Genomic DNA, 20,890 nt, shown 5'->3' with positions numbered 1-20,890 from the left:
GAGTTTTGATCTGCTCGAGAGTTTCGACCTGCGCAAGAGTTTCGACCTGCTCGAGAGTTTTGACCTGCTCGAGAGTTCTCACAAACGCCTTTTTCCGGCATGACGATATCATATCGTTATGTGGACGATCAACATTACAAACATGTAGTGCAGACCTCTCAAGTTTCCCTGTTTTACCGGGAGACTCTCTGTTTTCAATAAGGTCTCCCCGTCGTGGACCATGTTATTCTCCTTATGAAGAATGAATAAACAGCTCAATGTAATCATTGTTAAACTTTTGGCGAGCTAAAGTAGTGTATGACCATCGTACATCTTAGTTAAGTCTTTTAAAAAAGACAAAAATTCGGATCCTGAACGAGGTTACTCAGATTAAAATCCCGAATTCCATAAATGATAGCAGACGTTAATTTCACAACGCAGAATGGCGTAAAAACGAAGCCGACGATGACCGCAAAAACAAAATACTTCCAGCTTTCATTAAGTCTTTTTGCCATGAATATCCAGTGGTTTTCAAAACTCCAGATTTTTTTATGTTTCTTTGTAAAAAAATCCCAAGGTTTTTTGTTCCTGCTGGTTGAGAGGTCTGTAGTCATACTACCGTGCTCGAACCATTATCCTTAGTATGTAATATTATCTATCAAGTATTTCATTCATCATTAATAATTATAAAATAAACACAATGAAACGCGTGCGCTGATTTGTCTAGAGCCGTGTTTGCATTAGCCTGTGCAAAACACATCTGAGCACAACCAACCAAATCAATCAAAACAATAATCAGTCAAAGAGAATATGCAAATCGATCATGAATACATTTTAGAGGAAAAATTAAAATGTTTGGTTTTTTTGGCATTATTGTTATTTTATAAAAGAAATAAAAGACTTTTTTTTTGTGTTTGCACTGGCTTATGCAAACCTCGGAGACGTTTGTGAGAACTCTCGAGCTTGTGCAACCCGATACCGAAGGTCTCGGGCTTGCACTGATCCGCTCCCGAGTTCTCCCAAAGGTCTACTTGGTTTGCTTAAGACTGTGTAAACACAGTAAAGATCTTTTATTTCTTAAGTGAAATGTTATCGATTAAAGACACCGCCCCGCCGGCATTGTCTTACAATGTATGACAACGAATGTTGTAATGTTCGTTGTACTTGCATTTAGGATTGGTTGGCCAATTTACAGTCAGTCTTTTTTGAATCAAAACAAATTTTGGAACGCTTTTCCGACATCAGATGAAAAGCTACGAATTTAAGGCAGTTTTTACAAGTAACAGGCTTTTTTGTTGACGCATATTTTTTGAACCTAGCGTTATACTTTTCCTTTTTGACTTTAAACTTTTTATTTTTGAGTTCCAAATTTTAATTTTTCTTAGTAAAAATATTTATAATTTTTTTCTTCGGAAAGCTTAAACTATTTTTGGTGAGATTAGACCGTGATGCCTAGCGAGTGACGATAGGTCAGTGAATGCTGCAGGTGGCAACTTTTTCGCGGGTTACAATTGACCTAAAACTTGAACTTGGCTCGTTCTGGGTGGTGATATTGGTCTTTGTTTCAAAGTGTCATATAATCATATGTTGAGTGGTTAAAATGGTACTTAAGCATGTTTTTGTCAGACGATACTCTATCAGGGTTCTGAGTTGTCTGTCAGTATCACATTTCTGAGGTAAAAATTACAAATTTCTTAATACTAAATGCATTAAGGTAGCTACCTCGAACCAGAATCTAATACTCCATCAAACAAAGAACTTTTTTCTTCTTTCTATCGTATGTCTGTGTACAGATAGGTTTTGCGATCGACGTGTCTGATTTTTAGGTCTTCGTCCATCTGACTTTACTTTTGAACTGCCAGCAAAATTTTATTCGAGATTTTTTCTTTTAAAATATGAACATCAAGCGAAAGCACAAATTTGCATATAAGCATTACAGAATTGCATGAATAATTATACATCTCACATGTCATATGTGGATATTGGCGCTTGTCATCTTTGTATCTATACTTGTTGTTTTGCTCAACAATAAATCATTATTACATTTACAATCCAAATGTTATTGCAAATAATTTAACACTTTTTTGTGCAAGCTACATGTGAATGTACCAATATGTGAAAACTGTGGCGTACAAGTGGGGATCATTACGTCATGCAGTTGCCATGATGAACGTGTTAAGTGCGTACTAAACTCGTGCCATTTCTAACCTTGTATGGCATAATTACTTTACTCGTTACACGTTCAGCCAATTTATCCACGAGACGGAAGTTAATATTATTGAATTTTGTTAATGCAACTGCAACGCCGCTCTTCTGATTTTGTTGTTGAAGTAGGAACATTGAAGTGCAAACCATGACTGTGGAACTGGTTTGGAGTGAGTTAGACATGCCTTTGTCATCGTTCGTCGAAAGATTTCCTCTTCCTCAAATTGTGCAGGTATGATATCGTTATTTATGTAGGAAATACACATGTTTTTAACACTATAATCAAAATTAGTCGCAGAGGCATGTGAGTAATACATTATAGAGACAAGCTTAAATTTTCTGCTTTATTGTTCGGTTCTTCCTGTAATTATACAGTCTTAACTGGCTAACTTTCGTTTCTTATTGACGAACGTAGAGGCCATGATGTCTATAAAATGCCACATTGTAATCACATTTCTCAATAAAAAACAATCACAAATAGCTTCGCATCGTGTACATATATAATAATCTCATAACATGCGCCAAACGAGATCTAGAAATTTTGGAAGTTTTCCTGAAATATTGAGACCACGCGATGACAATATCAAGTTTCAACATCTGTCAGTTTATGGATTTTAATTTAATTCTCGCGTCGAAAAGGGCCATTTTCATGGTTAGCCTTCGATTGGTATATTTGAGATTACGAGCTACTTAGAAACTTACAGAAGTAAAGAATTGACGCAAGAAAAGCATTTGACCGTGTCTTGTGATCACTGTTTGTGTAAACTTACGTTGCCCTCCTTGTACTCAAGCAAATTATACTTTTACAAAAATGCAGACCGTATTATTATTTTGAATTGGGTCTCAAGTCGAGTGTACATGCGAGCGGAAAACATTCCCCTCCCCCTCACTCAACATTGAACTTTGTCTTAGAAAATTCTTTTTAGCTTCATATGCAACACACTTGCAACGAAAATGTTGAATCACACGAGTTTTAGGTTGTTGCGTTTTGGTCTTTCTGTTTCCAGTGTTTTTGCAAATATAAATGAAAACATGAAGAATTTAAGAAGCTTTTATTTCTACATGTCGTTAACTATTTTAGCGTTTCCGTAATAACGACGGAAACACGTTTTTAGATAGTAATCTATACTTCAGGCATTTGTAATTTGTTTGCATGGTTTCTGTTAATCGTTCTATTAAAGTGTTAGTTTATCATGTAGTGTGTTAAATTTTTACTGCGTACCATGCAAGTCACACTATATTAAGTATCTCAGAGGTGCCCTCGAACACAAAGGTCTTTCGTAAACAGAAAGATGATACCATGTTTCGTTTACTTTCAAGAAAATATTTGAACAAGATGAATAAATAATGCCCTGTTTAACTTGTCATTGACGTTGACTTACACCGGCATTTTAAGTCTATTTTGTGCGCAAACTTTAATTTGGCAAGTCACTGCATGTTGATACATCGGAAGTCGAATGAAAATCATTTTAGTCACATGTATATTATTCTTGGCACCAATACCTTTCATTTATTGCATTTCTGCAATATAATGAATTCGTCTTTCGAGTACTCAAGCATTCCGTCTGAGACATTTCTCATTTGAATACACTGCAATAATTTTATAGTTAACAATATACATATTTGATACTGGTTTTACTCGTGTAAAATGGAACGGTTAAGTTTCGATACGTCATATCATTAACACTACAGCAATTGTCTATGTTACAATAAGATATTTGAAGATGGTTTTGTTCTGATAAAATGGTACACTTAACTTAATTACGATGTATTAACACTACAGAAAATGTATAGTTGACAATATAGACATTCGAGGATGGTTTTGCTTGTATTAAATGAAGCATCTAATTTTAAATGCCTGAAAGAAGTTTCCTTTCTATGGTTTTCGAAATAATACCAGGCTGCGTCTCTTTCCATTAAGCTGTTTGTCTTGCTCATTCAACCATTGAATATAATGTCCTTACCCGCCGCCAAATTTTTTTTCTGCTCAGGTAGCGGACGGTTACTATGGAGAAGATGACGAAACGACTCTATCAAGTGGCGAGGAGCTTAATCTACATTTGCTAAAGGATATGCAATGTTACCGTGGCGTCACAAGTACTGGCGATGACATCCTTATACCACTCAATTTTCCTCATAAGGTCAATGTATACCACGAGAAACCCTTTGATTGTAATATCAAGCCTGAAGCTCTGAGCCAGGTGTTTCCAAAGAAGTATATAAAAGTTCGCCTTTGTGACGTACTTTGTTCGAGCGCCACACCGGACGAGGTGTTAGATGTGTTATTTTTCGAGTCGAGTTCAGAACAGTTGATATGCCTTGATAGTCAAGGATGCGAGGTGACTTTGAGCCTATCTCAGTTGGCCGATGTCATGATCACTGAGGTTCACAAGGATCTATTTTTGGCAGAAGTACCCGAAACTGTAGGATTACCATTTCAGGTGGAATTCAAACCCTCCGAAGTGCATTCGTCGTCGCCTCTTGTTCGAGGAATGATTACTTTGCAAGAAGCGATTTCTAAGAAAACAATATTAGCCACGTCCAGGGATAAGAAAGACGCTCCATTGTTGACGTTTCCTTCCACTCTGGATGTCACCGTGTTCGCTCCAATACAGGCCATTGAGGAGAATGAGCTATATAGGAGCTTGTGTAATCGTTTGAGTAGGGCGATAAACGCGGATATGGTTATGGCGGATTTCGAAAAGATGGAAGAGGTTTGTGCTAATTGTGAAGTATGTTTTTGACCTGAACTTTTGATGTTTTTCACAGTACTTTCTGTGGTGAATAACATTGAAGAAATTTAGTAATTGAAAATTCTGTATTAATTGAACAGTCTTTATATACTCCAGTCTAGTATCTTCATCAGGAGTGATCTGAATTTGAAACTTGAGTTCTTATATACTTCAGTCTAGTGTCTTCATCAGGAGTGATCTGATGTTGAAACTTGAGTCCTTGTATACTACAGTCTAGTGCCTTCATCAGGAGTGATCTGATGTTGAAACTTGAGTTCTTATATACTCCAGTCTAGTGCCTTCATCAGGAGTGATCTGATGTTAAAACTTGAGTTCTTATATACTCAAGTCTAGTGTCTTCATCAGGAGTGATGTTTTGGTTTTGCTTGAAAAAATTTGCTTTATCAAGACTGTCAGGATTTCATTCTAGACACAAGGTTTTCAATTGTCGTTTTAGATTTACGATGATGTAAAAGCCAACGTAATAAACGTTGTACCATATGCGAAGCTTGTTTTTGGCCACCCCAAAGTTGAAGCCACCATCAGCTCAACCAGTCAACTAGATCCAGAAACCGCTGACTTAGATTTAGATTCTGATGGTTATGTTGACATGGATGACCTTCAAATGGTTGGATTTCCTGTACAATCTGAACATTCGTGCCCCGTGACGCCTTCCTCGATAAAGTCTCCTTCCCCAAATACACCGCCATCATCTCCCACGGCAATGACCAATCATAACAATGGATTGATAAGGAAGCTGACGAAGCGTATAACGAAGGCCATGACTCCAGGTATGTTTGCCACTGATCTTCATGTATAAATTGACCAACATTGTTAATACAAGCTTAGGGGCTGTTCACATGAGCCAGGTATACGGGATTCAACAAAGTGTTAAATAATTTTGGTAAATGGAAAAGATTAAATACTTCACAGCAAAAAATATTTTGAGCAATTTCTCTATGCTTTGAATTTGCAAATTCATGAAACCTGTAAAATGAAAACAAATAATTTAGCTTGATTTGAAATTTACGACTACAATGACTTATGACGCTTAAGAAAGGGTTGTAAGTTTTGCACGTAAAGTTTTTACTCCTTTCAATTACTCAAAATCATTTTACGCCTCGTTGAATCCCGGTTACCGGGCTCATGTGAAAAGCCCCTAATTAACGTAAGTCGTTGTCTGTACTCAGTGCTGTATGTAAGGCATTTTGCCGAGTTCCGGCTATGTAGCTGGTTTAGTCTTGTTTTTCTACAGCTTGTTTGTCTTCAGTGAGTGGTATTTTTAAGTTCCCGTCAGCTTCAATATTGTATAAATGCCCTTGCAGTCGGATCAGTTTATTTTGTGAATTGCACTTTGTCCATTGGTCCTATGTCTGGTTGTTTCTTGTCCTTGATGTTCTTCATTGTATGTTACACTTTGGCCATTGGTCCTATGTCTAGTTGTTTCTTGTCCTTGATGTTCCTCATTGTATGTTACACTTTGTCCATTGGTCCTATGTCTGGTTATTTGCTGTCCTTGATGTTCCTCATTGTATGTTACACTTTGTCCATTGGTCCTATGTCTGGTTATTTGCTGTCCTTGATGTTCCTCATTGTATGTTACACTTTGTCCATTGGTCCTATTTCTGGTTGTTTCTTGTCCTTGATGTTCGTCATTGTATGTTACACTTTGTCCATTGGTCCTGTGTCTGGTTGTTTCTTGTCCTTGATGTTCTTCATTGCATGTTATAACGTTTTATTTCAAATTTCCTAAACAAAGCGTTAAGTATCTTAACATAATTGTAGAAATTGATCCTCCGGGTTAGAAATTCTGAACATTGTGTAGAACTCCGTTCATTTAAACAGACAATCCTAAGTCTGCGTTCTAGTTTTTCTACATAGTTAAGTTAATATACACATTGCTTGCTTTATTTAAACCGACAATCCAAAGTCTGTGTTCTAGTTTTTTTCTACATAGTTCAGTTTCTATACAAATTGCTCGCTTTGTTTAAACCGACAATCCAAAGTCTGCGTTCTAGATTTTTCTACATAGCTTAGTTTCTATACACATTGCTCGCTTCATTTCAACCGACAATCCTAAGTCTGCGTTCTACTTTTTGTCAACATTTTGATATTTTTTCATTTCACAGGCTCAAATCCAACACGGATATTTAAAGGGTCGGAATATTTAAACAAAATACGTTCGAACGTAAGTATTTTCAATTCGTACTCATTAGTTATAGTATATTCCAAGTTTCCAACTTGTGTTAAATTTTATTTGATCCAGTTATTACGCATTTCACTTGCGTTTTCTATACCTCTGTATTTCCTCGCGAGTTTCTCATTACAAAAAGTTTAAAAACAGTCATGATGAAATGGTGACTTTTTTTAAAAATCAAAAGGTGACATTGAAACGATACAATGGTGTCATCACTGGCCATTTAAGACGGTGCGCAACATTCGAGCTTTTAGGAAACGCGTCTTTTTTTTTAATTTCAATTTCGCTATTATAGTCTACGTTGTTGTAAAGACATTTCGTAGTAGTTCAGGTCAATATCATAATAAAAGCGATAGGCTAGTTACAATGAGATTACGTAGTAATCCAGGTCAATATCTTAGAAAGGGGTGCTTGGACTTAGAACAAGGAGCATACATCGCATGCTGCTCATACTGGCTTATCACCAAGTTTTTTTGTCCACAAGTTGAATTGGAGAGCAGAGAGTTTGTTTGCTCATCCACTGAATTAAACTCAGTTTGATATGTTGCAGACACTTGGGTTTGCACTTTTGATAATCTGTGTCACTTTACGAATCTTAACTCCTAGGTAAATTGTGAATAGAGCTTAACCAGCGTCACGGCAGGCGAAGGATAGGTATTGAAAGTGAAAGTTGATATTAAATACCTTTTCTAATGCATGTGAAGTCATATTTTTAAATTCCCTTGCAATCTGATTGGCTGCAGCAGCGAACAGCTTCTTACGACATCTCGACTGTGGTCCAAAAGTTATATTTTTTGCAATGTATATTTGTTTACAAAGTGAAACTTGAATTTTTAAAATTAATTTGAAAGCGATGTAAATTGCTCAAGATAAAGCGAAGTGTATTCAGATGGTAGTTATCACAGCGAGAGTGAATTTTACTATCCAGACGAGGTGAAATAGATAGAAAACAATGCAATTTTAGTCTCAACATCAAGCCTTATCGGCCAATTTACAACGCAAATTTCTTCATTATAAAAACAAAAAAATGAATAGGGTTTAAGACGTTTCGAAACTATTTTCCGTACGGATCTCTCTTCTGTTAAATAACTTAATATTTCATTTTGCTTGTTTGCTTTTTCTATGAAACTCATTAATTGTATAAGGGTTTTGCTTTTTTTTTGTCGTCTACACGTCAGACAGAGCCCACGGTATTATTTTTATTTGAGTTTAGTGTTTTTACTCATGCAAATTTTAGGAAGATGTTCACGTTAGATCCCCAAAACATCGTACGGTCGACTCTGATGGATACGAAATACCGAAGGAACAAAGGAGAACAGAGTTACTTTTTAAAAAAATGGAAGATTTTACAGTGAGCGATGTCTGCAATCTTCTAAAAGATTTGAATCTCTCGCAATACTGCGAACTCTTTAAAAAAGAACTGGTCGACGGAAGCATCCTCGGAGAAATGGACAATGAAATGTTAAAATCACACTTTCAAATGAGCACTTTTCATGTACACAAATTAAAGAAGGCTGTGAACGAGAATTGGAGACCTTCCGTTGATGAATAAAGGAGGTGTGAGGGTGGAAAGAGCGATATAATGTGTTTGCGGGTTGTTTTTGCCCGCGTCTCCGAGATATGTTTTTTCCTGGGATTTCCCATTTCTAAAATGATCTCAATTTGGAGCATTTACTAATTCAATTCAAATTTACTGCTATGTCTTCAGCTTTCTCGATCTTTGTATGTACTGTGTTTACGATACTATATAGCTAGTTGGGAGTCAATTTTGTAACGCATAAGCTATATATGTTGATATATACTTAAGAATGTCGTTTCATTTTTGTAAAATATAGATTTGGTTTTGTTCAGAGACTTAAATACTGCTTTGAAGAGCGTATTTTCCACGGTAAATGACAACATGTCAGTTCCATAAAGAACTGTTAGAAATCAAAACAAAGATAAATTAAATAACGCGATGAGTTTCGGCAGACTTCCCATCAGGTGCCTCGCCAGCTTTACTGAATTGTGAAAACCATCTTGATGTATAAAAGAAAGAATGGCTTTGCCCCCAAACGGAGAGGTGACATTCTCAAATGGAATAAGATAAAGACGCAATCCTTTTGAATGAAGACCAAGGGACTTGTGAATTCAATGACACTGCATGCTTTTGTAACGATAAAAATTATTATTTTCAATCAGTTTTTCTTCTTTTTCGAGCAAACATTACAAAAATCCTCCGAAATCTCTTTATTGTCAAACAAATAACTTTTAATTTCGTCAATTTTTAAACCATTTAAAATTTCCTTGCTCTTGGTGCCTGTTGAATAATTTAAAAATTTTGTTGAAGTAATAAAAGATGTTTGCTGTGTTTCCACAGGCTTCTGCAAACCGGAGACCTTTGAGAGAACTCGAAAGCAGATCAGTGCAAGCCCGAGACCGAAGGTCGAGGGTTGCACAAGCTTGAGAGTTCTCACAAACGTCTCCGAGGTTTGCATAAGCCAGTGCTAAAAAACATCTTTTATTTCTTTTATAAAATAACAATAATGCGAAACAGACAAATATTTTAATTTTTCCTCTAAAATGTATTCATGATCGATTTGCAAATTCTTCTTGACTGATTGATTGTTATGATTGACTTGATTGGTTGAGCTCGGATGTGTTTTGCACAGGTTAATGCAAACACAGCTCTAAACCAATCAGCGCACGCGTTTCATTGTGATTATTTTATAAACACCTATCATAAACGTTCAAGTAAGAAGCTAAGTTTGTGGATGTCCTTACTGTAATGTTATTACATCCAGACATCATCCACGGCTGTAACTCTGCGATTGGGAAACATCTTTCGACTAATACTCATTGTGCTAGCTTTTACTCAGATTATTATTTAAAAATTGTAAATAAATGTCATCCATTAAGGGCCTGTTCATATGGGGTGGGATAGCCCACCTAGCCGGGATAATGACGATGCAGCGAGATCCGACCTTGTAGAGTATTTTATAGGTTTTGCATCTTGTGTTCATATGGAAAGTGAGCCAGCCCGGTTAGGTGAGATCTCGGTATGAGCAAGCCGGGATCTCTGTCAATGGGATGAAAATATTCAATCTCAACACAAATTAGTCAGCGTAGCCCAGTGAGCCTGTATAAAAACAACACTTTGGAACACACGTGACACGAGCACGAGTCCCATAAACAAAAATGGCGGAAAATAGTGAGCTTGCTGTCAGTAAACAGACGAAGAAAAGAGCATTTCGTTGGAATTCTGAAATGATTCACAACTTGATAACATGCTTAACTGCTTACAAATCGCGAATGGAATATCAAGCGATTGATTTTGACGCGGACAGACCGGCTCAATATAAAGAATTAAGGAAAGAAATGGCTAAATTGTACGAGGTCGAAGACATTTCGTTGTTTGGTCCAGTGTCGTTAACCTCTCCAATTAATCCATCTGAACACAATGAAAAGAATAGAAAGGAGTTTTTAGCGATGCAAAAGAAAGAGAATTCTAAAATACAAAAGGCTCATCGAAGGACCCAAGAGAAAGTTAAAGAAATTTGACAAAACTTCGCAAAAGCTGTAACTGCTGGCACGAAGAATGGAAGCGGAAAAATTGTATTTGAGTTTTACGATAAATTGGTTCGTATTTGGGGAGGATATCCCTCCACAGAACCTCTTCCTTTTGGTATCGATGCCGAAAGTTTTGTTGACGAGGAAACATCAGAAAATGTAACCTTGTCAGAACCATTAAAGAATTTAACCAGTCCATCTACCCAAGATATTTGCTTAGAAAATGAAAATAACGGAGACAAAGAACCCCTAAATACTTTGAAAAGAAAAGCAGGGACTCATGTTCCAAAATTAATCGACAACAAGCGGAAACATCTTGAAAAGACATTGTCTGCAGCCCAACGTGACAAGATGTTATTAGATGAGGCCAGAGAAAATATGAAATTCCGCAAAGATCTGGCAGCTAGTATGGAGCGTTCCACTGAATCTTTCGCCAATGCTTTGGAAGGAATAAGCTCTATGATGTTGCAACTTGGCAAGAGTATATCTCAGTCAGTTGAAATGTTAGCACAAGCAATGGTACAACAGCAGTATGTGCCACAACAACAGCAATATGTGCCACAACAACAGCCTGGTGGTGTTAATCACAACATATTTTACCAAAACCAAAGTATGTACCAAACAATGAGGATTCCCCAACCTGTATTTCTACCAAACAACAAGACACAAAATGGAGAAGGAAATCCACAAATTCAAATGAACAACAAAGGTTTTAATAATTTATATGCACTTATTTAATATTTTACAGGTCTGGTATTAAACATAAAGTTTTTTTTCTGTTTTTTAAATGTCAGACTTTTGTACCAGGTAGAATGGCATGTATATAATTAGTCAATAAACGTCTGACAATTTCACCTTCTCCATTATTGCAAGAATACACTGGGTCTGGGATATTGATATTTTCTTCTTCATTTCTTTTTGCATGATCAATTTGCATGGTTACTAGGTTCTCATTTATATAAGCTGAGTGTTTCTCACAATAGTTATGCAACACAAAGCAAGCATAAACTAATATTGGTAGCTTTTCTAATTTAAGGTCAACCTTTTTTGTTAAAACTGCCCATCGTGCTTTCAGGCCAAAAGCACATTCAATAGGATTCCTAGCTGATCTTAACAAATTGTTGAAAATGACTTGCTCATTATTTTCACATGAATCATATTCCTTCATACAAAAGGGGCTAGTGGGTAGGCTGGGTCACCAATTAGATAATTCGAACTTTCGTACCCTTGCAAAACTGATTGAAAGACTGCTGGCAATTTTCCTTTTCGTAGTTTGTCGCTTATTGATGAATTGGCAAACACTTGGCATCATGAACACTGCCTGGCCAGCAACATTCAACATCCATGTATGTTCCTCTGTAGTCACATACTGCTTGGACGTTCAAAGAATGAAAACCTTTGTAATTATAAAAGTCTTGTGGATTGTTTGATGGGCAAATGATTGCTATGTGTGTGCCATCAATGCAACCAAATGCTTGTTGCATGCCAAATTTACACTCAAACTCTGCTACTTTCATTCTTATCTCATCTATGTTTTTTGAAAGATATACATAACTAGGGCCTAGCAATGTTACAATAGCTTTGCATGTTTCAAATACCATGTTTGATGTTGTATTTATTCCAATACCAAAAGCATTCGCCGTCATACATAGAGAACCGCTGTCTTTCAAGAAGTATAACGTAACTGCTAATTTCTTTTCGTCGCTTATAGCTCTTGTTTGGACCATTTAGATTTGGAGCGATTGATTGATGCAACACTTCGGTTAGTTCTGTAAAGGCTTCCTTGGACATTCGAAAGTTCTTTTTCCATGTCTCCTGGGGGGCTATACCATATAGCATGTTTTGCCACCATCGATCAGTACGGCCAGCCTTGAACCAGCAGCTTCGCTTGGCACGTCTTATTCTTTCTTTTAATCTCTTCAGTCTCTTAAGGAAATAGCTCTGCCTTTGAAGATTAGCTCGACAAGTTGCTTCATGTTGCCGCTTTTCGTTCAATTTGTGAAGCAAAATCAAACAGCACAATTCAATAAACAAAGCTGTGAGAGATATCAATTGAGTGCAAAGGAAGAGCAATAGCTTGTTTTTGTTCGTCATTTTGAATTATTTGCGCGTTTTAGCGGTTTGGTCCCAGTCTTCAACGAGTGCTTCCTCAGTAAAAAATGGGCTTGTAGGTGGGATTATGAGCGGGCTTGTTAGCGGGATAGTTTTTTGGGATGGTCTCATATGAAACGAATTTAACACTCGACTCAGCAGGCATAGCCATTCCGGCTAGGTGGGCTATCCCACCCCATATGAACAGGCCCTTAGATCGTGGAATCCGTATTAGATAAATTCACTGGTCAAACTTCAAAAGGATCGCGTCTTTACTTATTCCTGTTTTAACGTAACCTCCTCATTTGGAAATGATGTAATTTTTCCTTAAAGTAAATGGTTTGAACCCGGGAGTATCGTTACATGTTTGTAAATGTAGATCGTCCAGGTTAGTATAGTCCTGAGAAGGACTGTTTTTGTTGTTGTTGACTGACGTTTCGACAACTGATGAAATGACTCTGAAGATGACTACCGCTAAGGTTATCGAAACGTCAGTCAACAACAACAAAACAGTCCTTCTCAGGACTATACTAAATGGACGATCTACATCTAAACACGTAATTTTCTATGTTTCATTTTTCTTGTCTTTACATTATAAATGCAAGTAGATTTTACATTAGTTTGTTTACAAGAAGCCTTTCTAATGATCGCGCAGGTGTATTGTCACATGGAAATTGCGACTTTAAAATAACTTTAGTTCGTCAAATCATGCGAAAGTTGAAATGAGCTTTCGGGGCATACATTTCTTGCATACATATATATATTTTGCAAATGAATTCCTTGGCGCTGCGTGAAATAATCAGTGAAACGTTAAAATTGCGTGGCATTTAATGCTATGACTTTAAATACATTCTGTTCTGTGAAAACAATGAATGCCATCAACTTTGGCTTCAATACATTTGACATGTATATTAATTTGGTGTCATGAACCGACAGTGTCAGTGACATTACAAATAAAGGATTATCGAACGAAATAAAAGTTTCGTAAATATGGCTAATGATCGAGATTTGGAAATGGCTTGGAGCGATTCCATATTTCCCCTCAAGGATTTTATTGAATTGTATCGACTTCCTCAAATGGTTCAGGTATTTATTACTTTGAGTTTTCTTTCACTATATACATCTTTTTTACAATATATTTTAACTATAGTTATTCACTTCATTGACTTTACTTGTAAATATCTTATTCTGCGTTGTTTAATTTGCAAGCTATTCAATGTTTCTGCTGACGGATGCTTTTAAAAAGTCGCTTCTAAATAGGTTTGCGATGGTTGGTATGGCGAGGCTGAGGAAGCCATAGAGGTATCACAAGGTGACGTACTTCTACTCCATACCTATAAAGAAACTTCTTGTTTTGTGGCCTCGACTGAATATGGTAAAAAAGTAAATATTCCTTTGAACTTAACAAAGAAAGTTTATGTATATTACGAGAAGTCATTAAAGGATGTCAAGTCCAAGAACATATCACCCGAACGTCTTCGCGATGTATTTCCTCATAAATACTCAAGTGTTCGCCTTCAATGCGATCTTAAAACTGTCTGGATAAGAAAGATATTTATCAAGCTGGCGATACTTTACAGGTTGTAAAATTTGACGTCTCGCGGAAGCAGTTAGTTTGCTTGAATAAGAAGAATTTCTACGTCAATTTCAAGATGAGCAAAATTTGCCATTTAATGGTAACAGATGCCACTATCGATCCCATTTTACTCGCTGATGTACCTAAACAATTCAAATTACCCCTAACGGTACGGTTTGTGCAACACGATAAGTTGCCAGGTTTGATTCATTTGAAAGAAATTGTTACCACGAAAATTGTAGTTGCAACTTTGGGAAACGAAGAATACCAATCACTGCTGACATTTCCATCAACTCTGGATATTACAATGAGCCCTCCTGCGAAAGAGACCATGCTTCATCCTGAGTACTGCGAGTTCGTTAATGGAATTAACAAAGGAATTCACATGGAAGGCGTTGATGAGGAACTCAAGGGCTGTGAGGTAAATTTTGGGCTTTCCGGTTCTTTCGTTTCTTACTGTCCCGTCTTACCTTATTGGTCCAACACATGTCACATGACGCCGCTGTACATTTCGTCATCATGATTTTCAACCTAGATCGCGAGTCTTAACTTTAAGGGTGGGAAGGATGTTTTAGTTTCTTCTAGGATTGTCACATGTTTAAAGATGGAGATGGTGTAGGTTAGTGCTGTCCTGTCAATTACGTCTTAAGATGACTATCGCTATGGATGTCAAAGCGTCAGTCAACACCTACATCAACAGTTGTTCTCATGACTTTACTAACCCGGACCATCTTCATCTACGAAGATGTAGCGATACACCAGTTTCAGTCTATTCACTCTAGGAATGTGTTACTTTTAAATTAGAATTGTATTAGCATTGAACAATTCCAGCAATGTATGGTCAAACCGTTATCTTTGTTTATATGTCTTGTTTCTTCTGTTCAAAACAGTGGTGTTGGGTCATGATTCATAAGGTGTTCGAGATATTATGGGGGTGTCATGATTCATAGGGTGTTTGAGATACTATAGGGGTGGGTCATGATTCATAAGGTGTTTGAAATACTATAGGGGTGGGTCATGATTCATAAGGTGTTTGAGATACTATAGGGGTGGGTCATGATTCATAAGGTGTTTGAAATACTATAGATGTGGGTCATGATCAGTGAACTCTACAACAACTGGAAGGCTAACTCACAATATACATGCCTAGACTTGTGTGAAGCCACTTAGAAGCTGATTTGCCGCTTCGCGTGTATCTCGAGTAGACTGTTTTATTGGTGTGACGGATTGTTTTGCAATAACTGCTAACTTGGAAATAGAATGCTAGCCAAAATGTTTTTCAAAACCGTTATCAAAATTTGGTTATTAATGTGTAAGTTGCTTTGTGGACGTACCAAGACATGATTTATATACCTATCAATGTATTATGTAAAACATAAAAGTGAGAATTTGCTTCGAAATATGTATTTCTCATTTGTCGTCAAAAGACCAAAAATTTAAGATAAAACTGATAACACGTAGTCTGTATCTTTGAATGCTGTGCAAAATACGCACAGTCTACTTAATATAACATGTTTCAAAAGAATTTTATTGCTTTTAAAGTTAGACTTGCTTTGTAAGATATTCACATGCTCTTGTAATGTGTGAAAGTGATGATTTGAAATTTTGAAATGTGGGCGATTGTTGGTTCTTGTCATTTACTTCTCCCACTTCTTAAGAACTGTGGAAGATTTGACATGCATCCATATTTGTGTATTGAGCATTTTATCAGAAAGTCCATGCTTATAAATAAACTATGTGTACACTATGACACTATGACAAGTATTGCTAATATAACCTGCTCTACATAAATGCCAAAAAGCAACCCTCATCCTCAGTGGTTTGAACCAGGGTTTTAAAATGATTATAAAGCAAGCAAAGCTATATCATGTATCAAAACTTTATAGTATATCATATTGATTGTAAAATTAGATTTTTTCTTGTAATACAGATAATGATAAATGTATATGTAATATATTAAATTTAGGATGTGTGTTTAAAATCTTTGGTCATATTTGTGAAAATATATGATGATTCTATAATATCAGACTAATAATCTTTTTCATACTTGTATTACATTACAATTTTTACTTAAGTGTTTCAAAAGTTATGAATATGGAGTGTCATTTGTGTTTTGTCTTTTTTAAGTGGGTATTGAACCTTTTGACTCTTTAATGGTGCAATTAATAATAACACGATAATATGGCATAACAGTTTTTTTAAAACGAACTCAAAATATTTTTTTGCTAACTTTTTGAAATATTTTGCAAAGTGATTTTCTTTTTGTTTACGCTCTGAACTTTCAAAAAGGACTGAGGCGAGCTAATTTTCCTCGAAAACACAAAAATTACCGAAAAACAGCGTTTTTTACCTGACAGCTTCATTTTCAAAGATTCAAACAATACTATAAGGATAGACAAGTGCATTTTACATCCTTTTAATGAAAAAAAACGAGGGTGTCAGCTTTGTATACAAGTTATAAGGCATGTTTTCACGTGCCAAAACGTATTTGTATTCAAGTTCGCTTTTCATCCTTCTAAAAAGAAGCTTAAACATGCACAAATGTCGTTCAAACTTGTTTTATATTAAAGTCAATACATTGTTTAAGGTTTTTAGACATTAAGCTGGCTCGAAGACCACTGTTTTTTTGCAAAAAATCCGGCAAAGTCGAAGTGATGTATTTCGCCTCCGTACCCTCAATGGCGGCGATCATGCAGGCTTCAAAGATGGCGTCCAAGTTAGCCTTCCAGCTGTCATGGAGTTCATTGGTCATGATTCGTAAAGTGTTTGAAATACTATATGGGTGGGTCATGATTCATAAGGTGTTTGAAGTACTGTAGGGGTGGGTCATGATTCATAAAGTGTTTGAAATACTTTATGGGTGGGTCATGATTCATAAAGTGAATAAGATACTTTAACATTCTCTGGGTTTCTATTGGATTTCACATCAAGACCAAAAATTTTAAATTTTCTTTTTGTAGATGTACGAGACTGTCGAAGAGTTAAACATTAAGGCCGTTCCATATTCTGTATTCAATTTTAAAAAGCTAAATATTGAAACAGACAACATCGATGATAATGATTATGAAGTAATACCTGATGACACTTTGCGTCCTATCAATAAAAAAAAACTCTCTGATGTACCTCATGGATCTTGGCGATCAAAAGATTCTCAGATAGAAAACAATAAAACTTACCCTGAAGTACCTTATAAGTCTTGGCCATCAAACGATTCCTTCAAAGGAAACGATAATGCAAATAAAACTTACCCTGAAGTACCTCATAAATCTTGGCAATCAAAGGATTCCTACAAAGGAAACGATGATGCAAATGAAATTTACGCTGAAGTACCTCATAAATCTTGGCAATCAAAGGATTCCTACAAAGGAAACGATGATGCAAATGAAACGTACCCTGAAGTACCTCATAAATCTTTGCAACCAAAGGATTCCTACAAAGGAAACGATGATGCAAATGAAACTTACCCTGAAATACCTCATAAATCTTGGCCATCAAAAGATTCCTACAAAGGAAACGATGATGCAAATGAAATTTACACTGAAGTACCTCATAAATCTTGGCAATCAAAGGATTTCTACAAAGGAAACGATGATGCAATTGAAACGTACCCTGAAGTACCTCATAAATCTTGGCAATCAAAGGATTCCTACAAAGGAAACGATGATGCAAATGAAACTTACCCTGAAGTACCTCATAAATCTTGGCAATCAAAGCATTCTTCCAAAGATATAGACGACACCCATGACTATGAAGAAATGTCCAATAAAACCTTGCCCCCGATATCCAAGAAACGAAAACCTCCCGATATTCCTCATTATCATTCCCCTTGTCAATCAAAGGAAACAGGTACCTTGTAACTAAAGCCTGTCTTACCGTAGCGATTATAAATAGTACTAGAGGTAGCACTGATGACGAATTGGAGAATCCGAGAGTTTTGGGGCAAATTCAGGTCCCGGATGTATCGCTATCTAGCTTCGTGGGGCGCTTAACTATGCGTTATATGTTTTGATTCAACTATAAGCGATGAAAGTTTACGCTGTTCTTGCTTGTTTTTCTGTTTTTACAACCCGCATATTCACATGTTTTTACCATTTTCAACAATTTTCCGGTATAGATAACAAATATATGTTTTTTTGAAGTCTCTCAGCAGTTGAATTAAGGACGAAAAAAGTCTTTTTATCAAGCAATGACTTACGGACTTGTAATTTACTGAATAAGTATAAAAACAAACATGTTTTGCAAAATATGAGTGTTTTAAACCATCTGAAATTACGATAAAAGGAAAAACAATGTTAAAGAAATTGATTGTGATAGTATTTACGCATAAAATATACAAAAAAGTAAAAAAAAATCATAGTCTTCTGCTGTAGCTTAAGATCCGGGAATCGATTTTGCCCACCAAAAACGCATACCATTATTTGAACTATAGATTATATTACGATGCCATATTATTTTTAATCTCTGTGGTCATGATTTGTAAAATGAGAAAGTATTTTCTCCTATAAGTTTTCAATCTTCTCTTCTAGGCGATTTCTATAATCATGCACCGTCTGAAGGAAAGCATGCAGCAATGGATAGATCTACATTGCAAGATAAAGATCGACAATCACGCTCAAAATTTCCATCATATTCAGCCAAAAGACATCATGAAAATATCATGAAGAAACTTAGAAAAGAAATTGGTAAACTTGATTGTCTTTAGGGATTCTTTCACATTTGAACAATCTTTCTCTGAAAGACACTAAGCTGTCGTATGTAAGGACTCAATTTCAACATCAGATCACTCCTGATGAAGACACTAGAATGGAGTATATAAGAACTCAAGTTTTAACATCAGATCACTCTGATGAAGACACTAGACTGGAGTATATAAGGACTCGAGTTTCAACATCAGGTCACTCCTGATGAAGGCACTAGACTGGAGTATATAAGCACTCAAATTTTAACATCAGATCACCCTGATGAAGACACTAGACTGGAGTATATAAGGACTCAAATTTTAACATCAGATCACCCTGATGAAGGCACTTGACTGGAGTATATAAGGACTCAAATTTTAACATCAGATCACCCTGATGAAGACACTAGACTGGAGTATATCAGGACTCAAATTTTAACATCAGATCACCCTGATGAAGACACTAGACTGGAGTATATAAGAACACAAATTTTAACATCTGATCACTCCTGATGAAGGCACTAGACTGGAGTATATAAGGACTCAAATTTTAACATCAGATCACCCTGATGAAAACACTAGACTGTAGTATATAAGGACTCAAATTTTAACATCAGATCACTGATCTTGACTGGAGTATATAAGGACTCAAATTTTAACATCAGATCACTGATGAAGACACTAGACACTAGACTGTAGTATATAAGGACTCAAGTTTCAACATCAGATCACTCCTGATGAAGACACTAGACTGGAGTATATAAGGACTCAAGTTTCAACATCAGATCACTCCTGATGAAAACACTAGACTGGTATAAATAAGGACTCACGTTTCAACATCAGATCACTATATTAGATTAATATTACATTAAAATCGATACATATAAGTAAATGTTATCATTTTTTTATAGAAACGTTCTCGAGGAGACAATCTGTAAGTATTTTGTGATATGAAAAAACAATTTTGCATTGTGCACTAGTCATACTTCCAACTGTAGTCTAAAGCACTTCAACAATCATTTTATCTCTGTTTTTATTACATTTCAAAACTTCCTCGCTTTCTTTCCTAAATCCTCCTCTCCTACTCAACTACTAGATTCAGCCTTGATGAAAACTTTTATGTTTTATCAACCCTTGTACAAACTTTGATCCTGCGATTTTCACCCGTTTTTAGGAGGATGACGAGGAAATGGATTCTGAGGAGTACATGATACCAAAGGGGGAAAGGAGAACGAAGCCACTTGTCAAAAAAGTAGAAGACTTCACAGTCAACGAAATCTGCAATTTTTTAAAAGATTTAAATCTCTCGCAATACTGCGACCGTTTTAGAAAAGAACAGGTCGACGGAAAGATGCTTCGTGATTTGGACGAGGAAACATTGAAATCCCACTTTAAAATGAGCTCTTTTCACACACAGAAATTAAAGAAGGCTGTGAACGAGAATTGGAGACCTTCCGTCGGTGAATAGAGGAGGAGACTGCAACACGCTAAAAGCAATAAAATGTGTTTGCAGCTGTATTCACTCAAGAATCTAACAAATATGTAAAAGTGTCTAGAATTTTCAAGTTCAGGAATGCTAACAAAATTGGAGCTTTTATCACTAGATTGCTTCTTTTATCACAAGCTTCTTGATGCGCTGTTTGTTTTCAAGCAAGTCTTTCATCGTAATAAACCTACATGTAGTTAAGGGCATAGATGAGTTTTCTGTAACTCAAACTGTATGTATTTGTAACTGTACAGTATTTTGTATATTAAAAACGTTTACCGGGTAGAGAGAAACTATTGACTTTAAACACGAACCTTTGACATTCTTTCTTATTATGTAAAAATATCTAGTTTGCATATCAGTCGTATTGTTGCTGGTTGATATTGAATAACACTCT

General features: G+C 36.1%; 2 protein-coding genes across 2 annotated transcripts; both read left to right on the top strand.

Moving 5' to 3' along the window:
• The first annotated feature begins 1,419 nt into the window (after positions 1 to 1,419).
• LOC124451281 lies at positions 1,420 to 9,357 on the top strand. Its single transcript, XM_047001905.1, has 5 exons — positions 1,420 to 2,416; positions 4,176 to 4,898; positions 5,374 to 5,707; positions 7,046 to 7,104; positions 8,351 to 9,357. Exons 1-5 carry the CDS (start codon positions 2,333 to 2,335, stop codon positions 8,663 to 8,665), a joined length of 1,515 nt encoding a protein of 504 aa, XP_046857861.1. The 5' UTR covers positions 1,420 to 2,332; the 3' UTR covers positions 8,666 to 9,357.
• A 4,232-nt stretch (positions 9,358 to 13,589) lies between these two features.
• Positions 13,590 to 20,800, top strand: LOC124451276. Its single transcript, XM_047001899.1, has 6 exons — positions 13,590 to 13,839; positions 14,014 to 14,750; positions 17,290 to 18,175; positions 18,856 to 19,011; positions 19,919 to 19,941; positions 20,182 to 20,800. Exons 2-6 carry the CDS (start codon positions 14,406 to 14,408, stop codon positions 20,473 to 20,475), a joined length of 1,704 nt encoding a protein of 567 aa, XP_046857855.1. The 5' UTR covers positions 13,590 to 13,839; positions 14,014 to 14,405; the 3' UTR covers positions 20,476 to 20,800.
• Positions 20,801 to 20,890: the final 90 nt, after the last annotated feature.

Source organism: Xenia sp. Carnegie-2017, unplaced genomic scaffold, assembly GCF_021976095.1.
Source record: "Xenia sp. Carnegie-2017 unplaced genomic scaffold, XeniaSp_v1 HiC_scaffold_24, whole genome shotgun sequence".
NCBI lineage: Eukaryota > Metazoa > Cnidaria > Anthozoa > Malacalcyonacea > Xeniidae > Xenia > Xenia sp. Carnegie-2017.
The sequence above is the reverse complement of the archived record's forward strand: the minus strand, read 5'-3'. Positions and strand labels throughout refer to the sequence as shown.

Bases quoted from the DNA above. Each gene is read 5' to 3' on its own strand.
- LOC124451281 (XM_047001905.1), top strand. From the start codon at position 2,333: ATGACTGTGGAACTGGTTTGGAGTGAGTTAGACATGCCTTTGTCATCG. The intron at 2,417-4,175 runs GTATGATATCGT...TTTTCTGCTCAG, and splicing joins CTCTTCCTCAAATTGTGCAG to GTAGCGGACGGTTACTATGG. The intron at 5,708-7,045 runs GTATGTTTGCCA...TTCATTTCACAG, and splicing joins AACGAAGGCCATGACTCCAG to GCTCAAATCCAACACGGATA.
- LOC124451276 (XM_047001899.1), top strand. From the start codon at position 14,406: ATGAGCAAAATTTGCCATTTAATGGTAACAGATGCCACTATCGATCCC. The intron at 14,751-17,289 runs GTAAATTTTGGG...TTCTTTTTGTAG, and splicing joins AGGAACTCAAGGGCTGTGAG to ATGTACGAGACTGTCGAAGA. The intron at 19,942-20,181 runs GTAAGTATTTTG...ACCCGTTTTTAG, and splicing joins CGTTCTCGAGGAGACAATCT to GAGGATGACGAGGAAATGGA.